This window comes from Diadema antillarum, unplaced genomic scaffold, assembly GCF_040938485.1.
Source record: "Diadema antillarum isolate AM-2024a unplaced genomic scaffold, OU_Dant_1.0 seq00000131_RagTag, whole genome shotgun sequence".
Lineage (NCBI taxonomy): Eukaryota > Metazoa > Echinodermata > Echinoidea > Diadematoida > Diadematidae > Diadema > Diadema antillarum.
The window spans coordinates 313,049-330,667 of NW_027271209.1; the positions used below are offsets into that span (position 1 = coordinate 313,049).

General features: G+C 37.3%; 1 protein-coding gene across 17 annotated transcripts in view; it reads left to right on the plus strand.

Moving 5' to 3' along the window:
* Positions 1-17,619, plus strand: part of LOC139727452 (anoctamin-4-like) — a 127,451-nt gene that overhangs the window by 35,332 nt on the left and 74,500 nt on the right. For 16 of the 17 annotated variants that reach the window (XM_071638408.1, XM_071638409.1, XM_071638410.1 and 13 more), the window contains exon 2: positions 13,140-13,255. In XM_071638408.1, the coding sequence (XP_071494509.1) occupies positions 13,140-13,255 (116 nt within the window). Of the gene's footprint in view, positions 1-6,511; positions 6,723-13,139; positions 13,256-17,619 lie in introns of those variants that run through there. The other variant, XM_071638413.1, reaches the window with a different exon arrangement.

The following is a 17,619-nucleotide window of genomic DNA, read 5'->3' on the forward strand; positions in this document are numbered from 1 at the left end:
GTGTATCCCAAGGGACATCAGTCAGGTCAGTGAATGAAACTTCTGTGTTTCTGGGAGCGGGTGACACAAAGTATCAGGGAGATCAGAAAGTCAGAAAAACTTTCCCCTACCTGTTGTGTAGTACAGTCAGCCTCACCTAAGTCAACCTTGCACAATTCGAAACTTAGCCTTTTGTCAAGGCCCTCTTGCCATATATGGTGGAGAGAGCCCTGCTGAGTGGGGTTGTGTGAGGGCGTTTTGAGATCTGCTTCTCATCCTTTTGTTGGCCCTTTGAATTACCGACTTTTGTTAAAGGGGAAGGCTAGTAACTGATCAGTGGGAATCAGTGGAAATGCTGGGAGATGATTGTTCCAATCCTTATGGGATTCATTCAAGAGTTCATTGTATATCTATTGTTGTGTGAAAATGATTTGATTCAGAATGGTCTCATATTCAAGTAATGTGCAGTTTAATGCTTCCAGGTTAGCGTCCCTGGTCAGTGACGGAGCATTAATCTGCACATTACTTGAATATGAGACCGTTCTGAAGCAAATCATTTTCACACAACAATAGATATACAATGAACTCTTGAATGAATCCCATAAGGATTGGAACAATCATCTCCCTGCATTTCCACTGATTCCCACTGATCAGTTACTAGCCTTCCCCTTTAAAGTCGTCCTATCAGCGTGCCTGTCTGCTCGAACCTGATTTGAATACAGCGAATGCACGCCACAGATCTCCACAGGCAGTCTGTGATGCAGGCACGACAACACCAAGGCTGAGGATGTGGGGAGCGCGCCATTCCACTGGTCGACCGGAACCAGTTAATATGAACATTCAGTAGGGTTCACGTGTCATGAATAATAATGTGTGAAGCAGATCTCAAAAGGCCCTCGTGCTGTTGCACTCGGTTGGGCTCGCTCTGCTCGCCCATTACAGCAAGAGGCCCTTGACAAAAGGTTAGTCGAAACTTGGCTAAGTCATAGAAAACTTTTGCTCCTAGATGGATGTGAACATGTGGTAATTCCACTGTGTAAGATGAAATTTATGCAAATTGAAGGATTTTCTTTGGATTAAAGGACAAGTCTACCTTCATATCCATATGGATTGAGAGAAGGCACCAATATTTGCTGCAGGACACATTAGTGAAAGTTTGAGGCAAATAAGGCATTTTTAAAGTTTCTACACAGTCATGCTGGATAATAAGACTACTAGAGTGTATGATGTCATATGTGTAGAAGGATATTGCAAAGAGAATTCTAAATGATTTCATTGTTTTAAAAAGGTCCACATACCCTCAATTCATGTTTAAAGGGTAATGGTATTCCCCCTGCCTTCTGAAAGAGGTGAGACAAGTGCTCTTTTATTGTATGAGAAAAGAGAAAATATGTTGAATTTTGCATATATTTTCCTTTTCAATACCATTCTATGCATGTGACATCAAGTTGTAGTAGTTTTTTCATCCAATGGTGGCATTGAAACTTCAAAAATGTGTAACTTTTGAACGAATTGTCTGATTTTCTTTAAACTTTCACTTATGTATTCTTTGCAATGTGATGTGGAGCTGATACCCCAATTCTTGTGTTAACATACAAAAAGAAAGAAAAAACAACAAAAACAAATGCAAAATCAAAACCCCACCATTAATTCATGGATTGTGTATGAATATCCTGGAAGAAGAAGAAAAAAATAGATATCGATCTTTTTTTTCCTTCAGAATCTCATGATGCATCTTTCGGTACTATGTTTTGGGCTGCGTTTATCATCTTTACCCTGTTTAAACGCCTTTCAAAAGCCGTTTCCAAAGCCCTTTAGAAACGTCTTCCAAAATAATTGCGTTTATCAACTCTTCACCAACACGATAACTGGCCTGTCACTGCACAGCTGCATTGTGCAATTCGACCCGAGGAGAAGAGGTCACATAAGGCGTGCATGGTTCATAACTGCAGTACAAAGCCGCTTCAAAACAGCTTTGTGTTTATCTTGCTTCAAAAGGCTTCTAGAAACAGGTTTAGGACACCTGTTTCGGAAAGCACAAATTTGCGGCTTTCGAAAAGGCTTTCCGAAAAGGCTTTCAAAACAGCTTTGTGTTTATCATCTCGTAAAAATTCCCTGAAAGCCGTTTGGAAAACCTGTTTCTGCAGAGAAAAAGAGTTGATAAACGCACCCTTGGATGACAATACCCAAGATCACACTCTAGTCATTGTTTGAATAGGCATATAAGCGCAGGTGGCAGATTTTATAAGTGTTTCGCTTGCAGTATCAACAGAGCTGAATGAAATAGATTATTGCATCACAATCTGAAAACTGATAACTCTTGCATGTAAATAGGCCTTTGCTACTGTAGTCAACATTGCGCATCACGCCAGCAACCTGTTGGTACTATTCACTTGATACCTACCAATCGTACTCATCATGCCTGCAACCTTGTATCAAGTTTCCACTCCAGTGCAACTTGGCGCCAAGGTTATCTGATGATTGTACAAATGCAGAAATGATGGGAAGGTGCAGCAAAGTTTTGTGTACATAAGAACCTGCTCTCATTGGGAAGAACTACCATTTTTGTTGCAACTGATTGACAAATTCCCCTTCATCAATTCAAATGTCAATCAGTTGCTACAAAAAGAACTTGATGCAAGAGTCATTGATTTGAATAACTGCTGTACTATTCTGGAAAAGGAGCAGGCTGGTGGTAGATTAAATAGTAACTTTTTGAATCAAAGGAACAATAATTCACTTTAAACATTATTAGGTATGCAAGAAAATGTGTATTTGAAAAAACAAAATCAACAGCATACTGTGAAAGTGGAAATTTTCGCGGTGTTGAAATTTTCGCGCATTTCGCGCATCCAGAAGCTATCGCGAAAATAAAAGCAAGTGAATATTTTTGCCTGCCATATAATCCAGTAGCTGAGGTCTTGATTCCGCGGAATGAAAAACACGCGAAATTCTTCTTACCCAGTTGACTGCGAAAAATTAGTCGCGCGAAAATATCAGCTTTTACAGTAATAGGTGTGTCAGCATTGCAAAGAAATGATTCTCACCGGCAAAGAAAGAGCAGTTTATTTATTTATTTTTTTTTTTAAACGGGTACCGGGTATAGCCTTTGTGTCGTGATTCGACCATTTGTGGATTAGATCAATCGGCAATCTATGCAGCTTGTAAACATTGGTAGTTCCTCTGTGTTGCGTTTCTGTGTTCAAGCAATCTAGTAAAGCTAATATTTGTCTTCAAAACATCTGATATCTTTATATTGTTATGTATTAAAAGGGGAAAAAGGTCCTGAATCTATCACCCCCCACACAACAAAAAATTAAAATATCAACCAAAAAAATTAAAAAAAAAATCACTGAATGCAAAGCAGCTATCTTAGAATCTTCATTTTCAGTAAAACAGCTTTTTATATTGTATTGTGAATTAAAAGTATATTGATGAAACATATTCTAGTTTTCAAAATCTACAGAATATCATTAAGTGAAGGTCTTTACAAGTATGGTTCATGTTGAAGAGGGATCAATTTTTTAATATTACTCTTATGAAGATGGAATTAAAATCTGTGATTTTATCTCTTAAGACCATTACAAGACTCTTTGCTCTTGTTGCACAATGAGATCCCACTATTCACTATTACACTCTTGCACCAATATGAGAATAATACACAATTTACCCTGTCAGGATCTAGTGTCATATGGTAGCTTTGAAAAAGTTGCCATGTGTGAGTACCAATACAGATAAATCACAATTTTGCCGAAGATACTAGTTTTCAATTGGCAGTACAGTACTTCATTCACACAGTGTACACAGGAAAATATTTTCATGCATTGCAGGGCTTTTCAGGTTGAGCGCTGTTTTTTTTTTTTTTTTTTTTTTAATCCTTTGCAAAGGATTATACTCCCACGCTCTCGGCATTCCTAATTCTGAATGAATAATAGTAGTACTTCTCTTGAATGTGATTGCAGTTATTAATTTTCCCAACAGATTAAAAGGCACCTCATGTCTGATCTATTTGTAGATACTGCTGGAATGACCATATTCTATTACTCCCATAATAATGAAGATAAGGAGGCTGTGATAATGGAAGAAATCAACGCTCTTGTCAGTGATCTTGATTGGTAGTGGCGCAGACTGCTTTGTTCTGTAATTTTTATTGTTCAGCATTCTAAAACAGACAACAACATGCAATATCCTTAGCAGTGTAGGGATACATGTACAGTGAAAAGGACATTGAAATAAATGAAGAAGCTTATGTGCAATGGAAAAGAAAAAGTCATGGTATATGTGGTATTAAAAAATGGGATATGTCTCAGTTTCAAGAATCGGAAAAGGAAGTTTAATTCAGGGTGTATTGTTTGTTCCTAAGGAGTTATTTTACACCCTAGAATAAGCCGTCAAAAAGCTTGGGATAATCTAGATAGAGTTAGCCAAAGAATTCAGAAATAAAATGACAGGAATGTTTAGCCATGTAGTGTCTGTTGCACTTTATTTCAGATCAATTTTTTCACATAATTAGATATATGGCCATGTGATGGTGAGGATATCTTGAATTTACACAAGTCAATAGGCATTTGCAGTGCATAGTTCCTTGATACTAATAGTCACTTGTATAGCATGGCAGTAGATGGGACTCACACCTCAAATTTCTTTTAAAAAGCCTCTCTAAATAGCTATGTGTCAAATTCCAGAGAGCAACTATGATCAAACCATTTTACAATACTCATGCCTCTAGACTTTTATGCACTCTGCTGAACTTCTTTCCATAATTATTTGATTTCTGAGGTAGATTTCAGTGACTCATTTTGAGAGTCATCCCTAGGGGAAGATTTTATGATTTTAAGGTTTTCTATTAAAGGGAATTTTCTTCCCTTCTTTCTTCTATGACTGGAACCCTATTGCTGGAAAATAAGCTTCTTGTTAGCTTTAACAACTTTTCTAGATTTAGAAATTGATGTAGCTATTTAAATGTTTTTACCATGGGCATGATACATTCTTGTTAAGAGGAATAAAAGTTTCTTCGTTGGTAGCACTCCAGTTATTTAAACACAATTAGGTACAACGTGTATGTTTGAAGGACAAAAGTTTGCAAAGAAACTTGCATTCTAGAAATGATTATCCTCCAGATCAAGGGCTAGAGTCTGAGTTAATTATAGTTTATACATGTACAGTGTAAGTGCCTTTTGTGGAGAATCTGTTTATCATACAAATGTAGTCATTGAGGGTGACAGACTAGGATCAAATCTTTCCATGGAGGGCCTATAGTTCTAAGAATGGCATACAAGCATGTAAGTGATGAATTAGTTTTAATTTTAATTTATCTGTTAGATGCACAACTGAGGATCAAACAAAGTTATGTAGAGACACAGCTGTATAATGGACTAAAATAAAGGGAAATAAAGGGAATGTGTACTCTTATACTTACAAGTTGTGTTTGTCTGATGAGCAATTTATATATAAACTTTTTTTTGGGGGGGGGGGGTGAGGGGGAGGGGTGTTGTATCATCGTTTACCCTTGGTTTTTTGTTTGCTAAATGTGTTTACTGTGCCTTACCTTCCAGTCCAAAGTCTGTTATGATGACCATATTATGGGATTGGGTTGCTTCTGCTGTTTAGCCTAGGTGTACAAGACCCAATTTAGATTCCAGGTTGATCTGCATAGCATTGCACTTTTCCCCAGTATGATTATCATTAGATATTTGCCTTTCCTATATGAAATCACTTTTCCTTTGCACTATGTGCACTGACCAGTTTGTTGTCAGCAAAATAAACAGTGAAGCATTACATGACCCAACCCTGGCTGGGGATCGTTGAAGTGTTTTGTTATATGTTACATGCTTTAGAAAACTAATGTATTGGAATACAATGAGCATAATATGCTTCCCTTCAGATTTCTGAAATAGATTTGACAAGATATAACACTGTTTAATCATTTGATTTAAGCCAACAATGCCTCTGCAAGGATGAAAGCAAAAACACTTGGATAGACTGGGGAAAATAATAACAACAAGTTTGATTGTAGCTACTGTAGATATTTGAGCATTTGTGACTGGATGGTTTGAGTAGAGAGAAAAGAGAGAAAAAAAGGAGAAAGAAAAGATTCAAGGTAATTCTGTGGGTAGTGGTGGCAGTAAGTAAATTGAAGGGTCTGAATGTAGCTCTAATCATGGTATGGTCTAGTGGACATGAGGAACACACCTCTCTGCAATGATGGGTGTAAAGCTGCTTGATACAAAGTCCCAATAGAAGCCTCGCTGAGATTTGCACTGCCAGACAACGGAATCAACATTCCCTTCCATATATGAGGTTTGCTTGTTCGCTCGGCCCGCGATGAATCGACTCGGCTTTGGCTCCAAGAAGCAGGACGAGGAAGCTATTCTCGAGAGCTACAAGTCCTACTCCGAGTCTGTCGATGACACCGCCACCGTTGCACCCTCCCCGCCCCCTCTCGGTAGGACAGCTGTGGTGGTAGTGTGCATCTAACCCACCTGTAGTGTACGGTAGAGCTGTGGGGAGTGCTAGTGATTGTGTTGATGTTTCGTAGGGCATCTTTGAATAGGATTTTGAGGGAGCAGTCCTTGGCAATTCATGGGTAGTGGCTGGCTGTGTGGACTCCAGCGGTCTCATGAATTGGATATACCGTATTGACCATTCATGAGGAGATAAGAGTAGTTTGCTTTGGACGCATCCAAGAATGTATTTTGCTGTCACCAAATCCCAAACGGACATTTCACAGCCAGTTCTGCTGGGTAAGAATCATATATCCAAGAGTGTGTATACCATGTTTCTCTTTGCTTTGGTGGATGTATGTACACTTGTATAGAAGGATGTTAGGCAAGGTTTTCTGTAGCCCAGCCTGTATCAGGCAGCTGTGTGTTGTCTTTACGTAACCTAATTTCTTTTCTTTATCTTTTGCAAACATCTATGGTATTGTTGGTAGAAATGCTTAGTTTTAGAGCTAAACCTTTGTAGATTTGCCCTACACTGTACGTAAATCTGAACTCTTATTGTCATAGAAGTCCTTGTCAATTCTTAGATACTGCACTATTACTTGCTAGGTTTTATCAAGTTTTGATTTTTTTTTCATTGATAAAAGAATGTATGTTTTTCTAATTTTGTTTATCATTTGAAATGAATTTAATAGCCATTTATTTTGTTATACAGATTTCACTAAAACCACAAGTGATTGAATCAAGATAAGCAGGAAATAGATCAGTCCCACTGCGAATTGAACGGAGAATTAGAGGATACTTTTGTTGGTGCTAGTGCTGAAGTTGTGTGTGTGTGTGTGTGTGTGTGTGTGTGTGTGTGTGTGTGTGTGTGTGTGTGTGTGTGTGTGTGTGTGTGTGTGTGTGTGTGTGTTGTAGGTGATAATGACTGCATTGACTGTGGCAGTAAGCATTTGAAGCAAGAGATCAATCAATTGTCGATGAATAACTTGTAAAATAGAGTTTTTACTCTGGACGTTTGTATGATAAATACTGCCACAGAGCGGAGTGACATCTTCCGCTCAAGTAAGATGCAATATCATGAAGCATGCACTCAACCAGCTGAGCCTGCATGCTGTCCCAATTGATAAGTCATGGTATTAGATACTGTAAAACATGATATATTCACGGCATGAAATATTTGCAAAATTAGATGCGATATGAAATTTTCATGAATTGCCACTGGCATTCACTGCATATAGTGTAGACAAGAAATTTTGTATGCATTTTAATTTCGCAAATCTTGGCATTTGTTAAGTTAAAATGCATGTGAACATTCCTCATTTTACAGTAAACTGGCATGCATCACATCATTACAATGACACTGTATAGTGTATGAACATGCAACCTGTAGGCATTATGTAATATCAAGTAGGAAGACATGGTTCAGTGATAACATAATATCTGTGAACTACAATTTGTACAACATCTAGTTTGAATGATGGAATGGCAAACTTTTAGAGGAACTGTAAAATAGTTATTTGTACAAATATGCTGCCTGAAATCTTGTAAATTCTTGACCAAATAGCCAGCCGGGGCTAGGAAAAACAACACTTGCTTACTGTAGGGGCTACCTTGTCTAAAGTAAAACTGAATAGATAAATAAGATAATTTTTTTTTTGAATAGTGCCAATTACATTAACTTTTGAAGTGGAAACCACATTGAATACTAAAGATTACAATCATATATGCCTGTAGGTATAGTACTAAGGGGCCAATTGAGATTAAACTATTTTGATTGCTTTGTTCTGGGATGATCATGGTAGTGGTTTGAGGTTAAAGAAAAAGCTTTCGAAAAGTAGGCCTAAATGTCATGATCATGGGGGAGTAAGTAATGAATTTTAGGAAAGTCAACAAATTAACATTATAATGGGGCAGAGAATGCAGGAAATTATTCTCTATTTGATTGCATACTATATCTTTGTTCGTGCATGCGTACATGTATACAGTATGTAAGGAAGGGCAGGGCACTTGGTGTGTGCTGGTAGGCACCAGTACATAAAGTGGAGGAGTAATCATATTTGTTCTGCAATTCAGCTGATGTGCAGTATGATGCACTTTACATTTACCAGCCATGTTTACTTGTAACAGTGACAGCACAGTAGATGTATCGATATGTCAAACAGGTACAATGTAGTGTCAGCACATTGTATTGCACTCTATTCTGTAGTGTACACTGCAGATTTGTTTTGCATCTGAGAACAAGTCTTTCGTGTTGTTTTGTTTTCTCCAGTTGTGAATTGAGGTAAAACAGGGAGGTCGGCTACTTACTATGTTCTTGCTGTGTTGCCTTGTAGACTCTTACAGTAGCTTCTTGAGGCTGTCCGGCTACTTACTATGTTCTTGCTGTGTTGCCTTGTAGACTCTTACAGTAGCTTCTTGAGGCTGTCCTCAAAATATTTTCTCTACATGACTCAATGACATGATCAGTCAATTGTGTCTCTACAGGACCTTTAACTTTTTTTTTCCTTTTTTTTTTAACACCATTGAAACGAGCCAAACAAACACATTATTAACTGAATTTGATTTGGATGCATTTCTGGAGCAAGGGAATGTATGACCCCATTCTTATCCTGTGGCCTGGGACCATGAAGAGTTAAAATTTGTATTCAAGGCTGACATGCTGAAAGTCAATTTTCTTTGACAATGTACATGTCTGCATAGAATAAGGGATTACAGTAAGGAATTAGGCCTACATATTTTATATTTGGGTTTGTAAAAGTTTCTACTAAAGTGCCAAAGATGACGACTGTTATGATGGAGAACCTATATGAACGTTCATCACAAAACCAACACCAAATGCGTGAACCACTTTTGTGTGAGAACTCAAAATAAGCGAAATGGCTAATATTGCCAATTTTCATTTTATTGTATTTTCTAAAAGAACAATACTACTACATAGTCCTCAAGTTTGTTATCAAAATGAATGGGAAATTGTCTTTCTTTTTTTTTTTTTTTTTGGGGGGGGGGCAGGTTTTCTGAATGACTCTTTTTCAGTCTGACGTATTAACCCATTGAGGACGGACTTTATATTTTGCTACAACACACATTTCCCATAGACACCTGCCCGAGTATACTCGCAGCTCGTCCTCAATGGGTTAGTACATTGTAGGCTTTCACCTTGTTACTCATTTGCATTACAGAAAGCCCTTTACCCACTCTTCACTTTCAACTCTAGTGACTTGAGTTGGTATTAGTCTATGAATTTAATGAGTATGCAATTATATCAGCTTTATAGTAGCAATTTATCCCCTTCATAGCGGTTCCATCAGGAGTTTCATAACAGTCAGTCCGCAGCGTGTGCGATAATGAGGCACGAACGACAATTTTATTCAGAATCACGTTTACGCAGTTTGTGCCCTTGAGACTGACGAGATTTCGCGATACTTTGCGAGAGTTTTTGCAGAGGTCGCAATAACAACTTTCATAGCTTTCACAGTGCATTGTTTGACCCAGGATGGTTGGGTAAGTTATAGAGCTGATTATGCTCATTAATTTGATACCTAATTTCCCTATTTTTGATGTCAATATAGTAGTCCATTTTAGCATCAAAGTAAACGATTATTTTGCCAATGTTCAAGAAGCGTTTAGATCATAGTTTGATGTTTTGCTAGTTCCTGACTGGTATTGAAAATAGATCTCCGTAATTTCTTCGATTTCACAATCGTGAAACTTGAGCGAGTATGATCAATTAAAAAACGAAGAGGGGCACCATTTTTAAGGTTGTGAATTTTCCTGTTGAAAACAAGGCAAATTATGTTTTCTTACTGGAAGTGGGGTAGTGAATGAACACGCGTGGAATGTGTTGTTGATACCCAGACAATGGTCGTGGACAATGGCCAGGATTGGAATGTTTCATGAGGAATTCCACTATCGCAGCTAGTCTTTGTTCATTCTGAAATGTGGTGTGTGCAAGCACATGGAAACATGTGCTTACTTCTTTCATGTGCATGCATTTCACCCTGTGTCAAGAATTCAGACTAGCAGTGCTCGGGCAATCCACATGAATAATTGATTAAGCATTCATGTGCCTTGCAGCAGAGCTCGGGACAGGTGGCAGCCAGGTCCATTGTTCAGGGTCATTGTAAGTGCACACTCACATACACATCATTGGTTCCTGTGTAAACTTCAAGTTTTGTACAGAGAGTGACAATTCGATCACAATCTGGAACCTAACATTTAAAACTCACAGCATTGAGTCAGCAGCCAATGGATACTACGCAATGCGACACGCCGCGTCTTGCGACAGATTTCGACCAATCACAGACCCGGAATTCCGGTGCGAATGCGAGGATAATCTTTTTAAACTCGACGCTAGACATGTCTCTGAATTTTGCTAGTTCCTGACACGTATTGAAATGAAGATGGGAAAACGTACCCTTATTGTGATACTATATACCTTAGCGGACATAGTCTTCACCATATTTTAGAGGGGCATGAAAAATTTCAGGTTAATTTTTTGGCGTCAAACGTGAAGGAATATTTTTGAATACAATACCGAACTTCGAGAGGGATTTTGATATTCTTTATTCTTCTTTTCCGTTTATTTTGATCATGAGCATATTTGCTTATGTTTTCTCTTTCAGTCAATACTAAAAGTGTCGAAAACTGACGAGAAATACTCGTTCTACACGGATTTATTCATGACCATGTATCTGCTCATTACGTATGCAAGCACCGCTCAGCCGTGCATACGACTTGAATAAATACGTGCGTTTTCGCTCACGCTGCGGACTGACTGATAACCTATTCTTTGTCCCATTCATTGCACAGAGCACTCACTATAGGTGACATTTAAAAAGCAAGTGAATAGACCCTAAACTTGAGAACCTTATGGACACTTTCCAGAGGGGGACTTCTTTCTGTTATTTAGATGGGTGAGGGAAGTCCATTCGTATCTACATACATTGTAGGTAGGTAGCCTATTGGCATCAATAAAGCTATGTGTCTGCTCTTTCAGAATCTGTCCTTTGAAAACTGTAATCCACGTCTGGCACCTTTTGATGGTTATTGAGGGCAGGGTTACATATAGAATTATCTATCCAGAACCACTGAAATGCTATTTGAGGGGGATGTTAAGAGCTTAAGAAGGTATTAAGTCAAAAGACTGAATCCTGCGGCTAAATTGGCATAAAAGCAAAAGTCAGCCAACATGTTTTCTTTGGCAGCCATCTTCCAGCAACAACTACAGCTGTAGCTCCTGTAAAAGTACCTCTAGTACATTTGAGGTGATTTTTTTTTTTTTTTTTGGAATTCTGCAGATCAATGGATAGTCATGAAAGTTCTCAAAACTATTGCCATCTGTAAAACCAGTGCATTGTGTATTGTCCCCCTGGTGGGGAATCACTAACTTTTTTCCTGATAGGGACAAGAGTTGTTTCTTCCCATCACTGAAGTATTTGATTGTGACCTTAAAGTCACCCACAAAACTTTGTCATGTACAGTTGTAAGTCTCACTTTGGGAAGTACCGGCACTGAATATATCATGTACTTGTATAACAATCGCGGAATATATGATACATTAAGTATGCACAAACTCTATGCGATTTCTATGTACTGTATAAACTATTATTTTGTGTAGAGTCGGGAGAGAGATTTTCGCGAATGGGGAGGTCACAGACATTTTTGCGAGATGTTTTTGCAAATTGACATTGCAAGGATTCGCGATTGCAAGGATTCGCGAAATTTGCGAAAATTAAACCCTCGCGAAACTGATATTTGCACGTCATGCCGCAGTGTGTACCAAACTTGCATACTCGAATCCATAATGTACTGCTGCCCTCATTTGCTATTTGTTAATGTGAATTTGTTTTCCTGTGGAAGAACATCCTGAAGTCTGTCTGTAGGAAACTAATACCAATGACTTGCTGTCACATGATCCAGTGTAATTCCAATCATTGGTACAAAATATTTGACTAATTCTGCTTAATTTAACATGAGGAGATAAAAACATGGAGAATACTCATCCTTCTTTCTCACTCACTAGTCTGTGGGTTATGATATTTGGAACAATTATGATGTGCATGATCGCATATTGTGTGACTAGACCAAGTGTCATCGATTGTATCTACTGCAGCCAGTATGACAGAGACATGGTTGAATAAGAAATCTCTCTTCAACAGAAGGATGAATTGAAATTTTGTAAAATTTGGTGTATACTATAAGTGTTATGTGTGTGGAAACGTTAGGCAGATGAGCATCGCAATGAGAAATAAAGCTTTGCTATTATGAGATATTGTAAATGCATCTGCAGGAATAAAGAACTGAATATGTTTGGTCAGTCATCTTCAGTTTGGTACAGTTTTTCTGTACTGTGAAACATGATATATTCGCGGCACGAAATTTTCGCGATTGGAGCCGACGGCCTTTTTCTTGGCAAGAAATTTTCGCGAATTGCCCCTCGTGTTCAATGCATATACAATGTGTAGTGCAGACATAAGAAATTTCGCGTGCATTTTAATTTCAGGAATTCTGGCGCTCGCTAAATTTGTGAAATTAAAATGCACACGAACATTCCTCATTTTACAGTACTTGATATGGTACAAAACAAATTTGTATAAAAAGCATAATTTCTGTTGTCTGAATTTCCTGGATAATTTAGAGCTTTTGAGTATGTACGGTGTAGATGTGCATTCATTATTAAGACAAGACTTTTTTTTTCTCTCATGTGCACTTCAGGGTTTGAAGGGGTGCAGCCCGAAGCAGCAGCTACCGCCAACCCCCAGGAAATTGAGCTAACGGAGACTCCGGAAGCACCTCCCACTGACAAGGAGGACCAGCCACTTCATGAAGGGGTAAAGACTACTACGTGTACCTCCTCCTTTACTCTCCACCTCTCTTTCTCTCTCATCTCATGTCATTCTTGCCCCCTTCAAACTGACTATACCCTATCTGTGAGTCATTGGACAACCTTTTTGTTCATCTCTGTATTTTATTTGTTTGTTTGTTTATTTGTTTATTTGCTTGTTAGTTTACCTATTTATTTATTTATCGATCTATCTATCTATCTATATATCTTTTTATCTATCTATCTATCTATCTATCCATCTATCAATCTATCTATGTATCTATCTATCAATCTATGTATGTATGTATGTATGTATGTATGTATGTATGTATGTATCTATCTATCTATCTATCTATCTATCTATCTATCTGTTGATTTTGTTTAAATAGGGTACAAACAATGTAGCTCTGTCAGTGGCTAAAAACACTGTTTTTTCCCAGAGGCCCTACACATGAGATTACAAGAAACACTTACGTAAGTATTAGTGGGGATGGAGACTCTCGTCATCTGAAACACAAAGAATATCATCCAGACTGTCAGACCAGCTCCCAACAAATTCCCTACTCTGCTTTACAGATGAATCACCAGCAAAGGTCTTACTACCATTAGTACCAACAGTCTTTCAGACCGTGTGACCATGATTTTAAGGGATCATATTGTTTTTGTTGAGACTTAACTTCAGGTTTCTATCATTTTTTGGTGAGATCTAGTGAGAAACCTCTTATAAAATATGAAAGAGCATGGAATTCCAAGAGGGATTCAATGTTTATTTGATGAAAATTGGTTTTGAAATGGCTGAGATATCCAAACGAGAGTGATCCTAATAAAGTGTGGGACCCACAGTTTATTATAATCGTTTTGTTTTACCTTGTTTTTGGATATTTCAGCTATTCCAAACCCAATTTTTATCAAATAAACTTTGAATTCTTCTTGAAATGGTATGCTCTGTACTATTTCATAAATGTTTTCTTGGTATCTCGCATTATTCAGTGTCCCTCCATCCACCACCACCAAACATCTTTCTCTCTCAACTTTTCCCTATTCAGGCATCCCCTCCTTTGTCCCTTCAATTTGTTTTTGTCCAGGTTTTATTTTCCCCTTGTGTTAACCTCGTTAGCCAAATGATAATACTCAGAATTTCAAGTTGTTTATCTGTGTGTATGTTTTTTTTCTCCTTCCATGAAAAACGAGGTAGAATGTAAGGTACCATATTACCCATAAACTGTAATCCCAGTCAAACAAATTGCTTTAATATCAATAAAGTCTCCTCTACCTGCATACCTTATAAATGATGAAAAATTGGTTCTTATATATCTATTTCTTTTGAGTGCTATTGTTGATATTTTGATGTGAAAACACAATAATTGTTTGATTTGTCATGATTATTTCATTTGTTTAAATGGAGAAATAAAACAAACTGAAACTGAAACAGAAATTTTAGAAACTTGAATAGAATTACAAAGATGAGGTTGTTTTCCCTGTAAGGAAGGAGGAAAAGGCATCAGAATTCAAATTCAAAGAATGTAAACGAGGAATTATGCATTAAAGTGTCCAATAGCCACCTGCCTGCCAGTGTAACAAGTTAATTACCTCTGGAGTGTTGCATGGAGCTTTTATGATGGTATTTTTCAGAAAGAGCTTGGCTACCTCCCTATTAGTTTTTATTGTCTTCCCATTTCAAATGAAATGTACCTATGTATTGAAACAACTAGTGAGCCCCTTGTTCAGTTTGCTGCCCTGTGCTCTCTGCTGTTCTGTAAAGTGTTTACAAGTAAGTTTTCTGTAAGTTTTAAGTGTGCACAAATTGGACACAAGCGAAATCCCAACCAAACATCAGAACTCACCACACTATTTGTGTATGGGATAGAATGTCGAGTTTTCTTGCTCGTATAATAGAAATAAACTAAAGATTGCATATGAATATTCTCTCTGTTTTGTGAATGTAGGTAGCTAAAAGTCAGTGTAACCTTTTGCCCACACCATACTGAGGGACAAAAGTTCCACAAGCTCACTAAAGATAAGCTAGAAAGCAGGTTAAATATATTCATTCAGTGGAATACTTAATAATTTGATAAGACCTTCAATCAACTGTTAATTGCTGTGAAATACAAGCTACAATAGTTATTAAAGAGGGCTGGAATTTAAGCCTCCCGCATGCATTAAAAAAAAAAAAAGATTAATTGACAGATATAAAGAGGAAAAGAAAAAGTTCAAAGTATTCATGTTCCACTCACGAGTTAATCTTACTACTAACACCTTGTTGACATATATTATAAACATAGCATATCTTTGCATCGGGTACATATGTGGGAAGGTGTGTTGAATGTAGGGATCGTTCAGGTTTCGTGCCCTGTGGCTTTAGGTTAATTATTGACATGGTTGTGGGTGGTGTATTTAGATTAAGAACAGAGGTGCCCTAGGCAAAAAAAAAAAAAAAACCTTAAAGTTATCCCACGCAAATAGTTTTGAAAATGGAGGCAGAAATTATTCAGTAATAAACTATGAGGTTAGAGGGTTGCATTTGTTCATACCATATTCAAATAGATCGTTCATGGGAGTTTTTGTGTTCAAAATGGGTTTCAGTAATGGAAACAAAATAGAGGTGACTGTTGCACTGTTGGAGTTGAGTGTAATCTAAAATGTAAGGTAAGAGCAGTATGTGTTGACAATTTGACAGAGAACATTGTATGTCAGAAGTACGATGTAATAGCATAAATGCCACAGATTGCTTAAAATTGAGGGCAGAATTGGACAAAGGTTTTGATTAGAAATTAATAGAATAGGGTCTTACACATGGATTTTTTTAATACTTTTTTTGTGACTTCTATTTCAAAGTGGTTTCTGTATAAATGTAAGAGGCCATGAATTATTATTTTGTTTTCTAAAAGAGATTGAATGCCTTTTTGTTGGATCCTGTACAAGTGTCTGGTGTCCTATAAAAATTTGAACACCTTTTTGAGAGAACAACAACAACAACAACAACAACAAAAACAAATCAGTGGCAGTTCACCAATCAAGCCAAAAAAAAAAAAAAAAAGTTAGGTACATTGTTTGAGCAACATTCCAGTTTGAAAATGGTGCATCATCCATCAGGCTCCTGGACAGATGACTTTGATACTAACATTTCAATATGTTCACTATGTATGCTTTGGCATGACAGTCTTAATAATCATGTTGATTTTGTTGATATACACATAGTTTAAGTGTTCTTATTTGTTTTCCGTGATACCTCAGAAATTTGAAATAATTTGTTGTCAACAAAAATGCTCTTGGTGGGCGCAAAGGAAAGAAAAAAAATAAATGAATGAAATATTCACGTAGACTCTATTTAAACTCGTCGTACAATTGGTGATCATGGAAGCAGTGTATTTCACATTTCAGTGGTTTGACCTTTCATCAAACTATTTCCAGCAAAAAAGTGTGGGATTGTAGGCATAGCAGTCCTACAATGTCAGTTTCCTTGTTTACATATTGACTTTAAAACCACAACCCTCTCAACTTACATTTTGTACTTCCATCCCAATCTGTTTGAGTAATCTATGGATTGTGTGTGTTTGAATTTGGGAACTGTTTGGCCAGTGGGAATGAAGTCTTGCCAAGTCATACAACATGTCAGATGTGGTTCAAATCCTATTTTTCTATTTGATGTTATTCAGAAAATGTATTAATTAGAACTCTGCTATCAGTCTTCATTATTTTTTTTCTGTAACAAATAGAAATTAAAGTTCATCATCAGATTCCTTCCTACATACGTCATCTGGGCATTGTACCTATACTTTGTCAGCATCGTGTGTTACCTTTCGAATCATATCTTGTGATTTTCACTCATAGACCTATGTGTTCTGTGGATCACAATGCTGCAGTTTTCCTTTGTGTATGTGGGGGGGGGGGTGAGGGATTATGGAGAGCTATAGAAAACAAAGAACCAAGGAAATTAACATTGGAAATGACAAACTCTGGGACTGAAAATATGGTAACATTCAGATCTTCATTCTCGGCTAGTGATGTAATATGGTCTCATTATCTTGGTATTGCAAATGACGAGGAACATTGTCGGTTTGATTTACAGCTACATTTGTAGATTTCAAGTGAAATAGGGCAAACTTTCCTGTATTAAAGTTGATTTTGATTATTAATTTATTTCATTTAGTTATTGAGTTGTATTGTATTAATATACGTTGTGCTTCTTTTACATAAATGGTCTGATTTTTTCATACAGCGCGCATGATACTGGTTGCTGCTTGGTATCAAAAGAGCGCAGTTCAAAGCATTTTAAAATGATTAAGAGTAAAGAACTCCCTTTTTCATAGGTTGTAAAAAGGAAGCTGCATATTGTGTTTTAATTCATTAGTGTAGGTATTAGCCTAAACT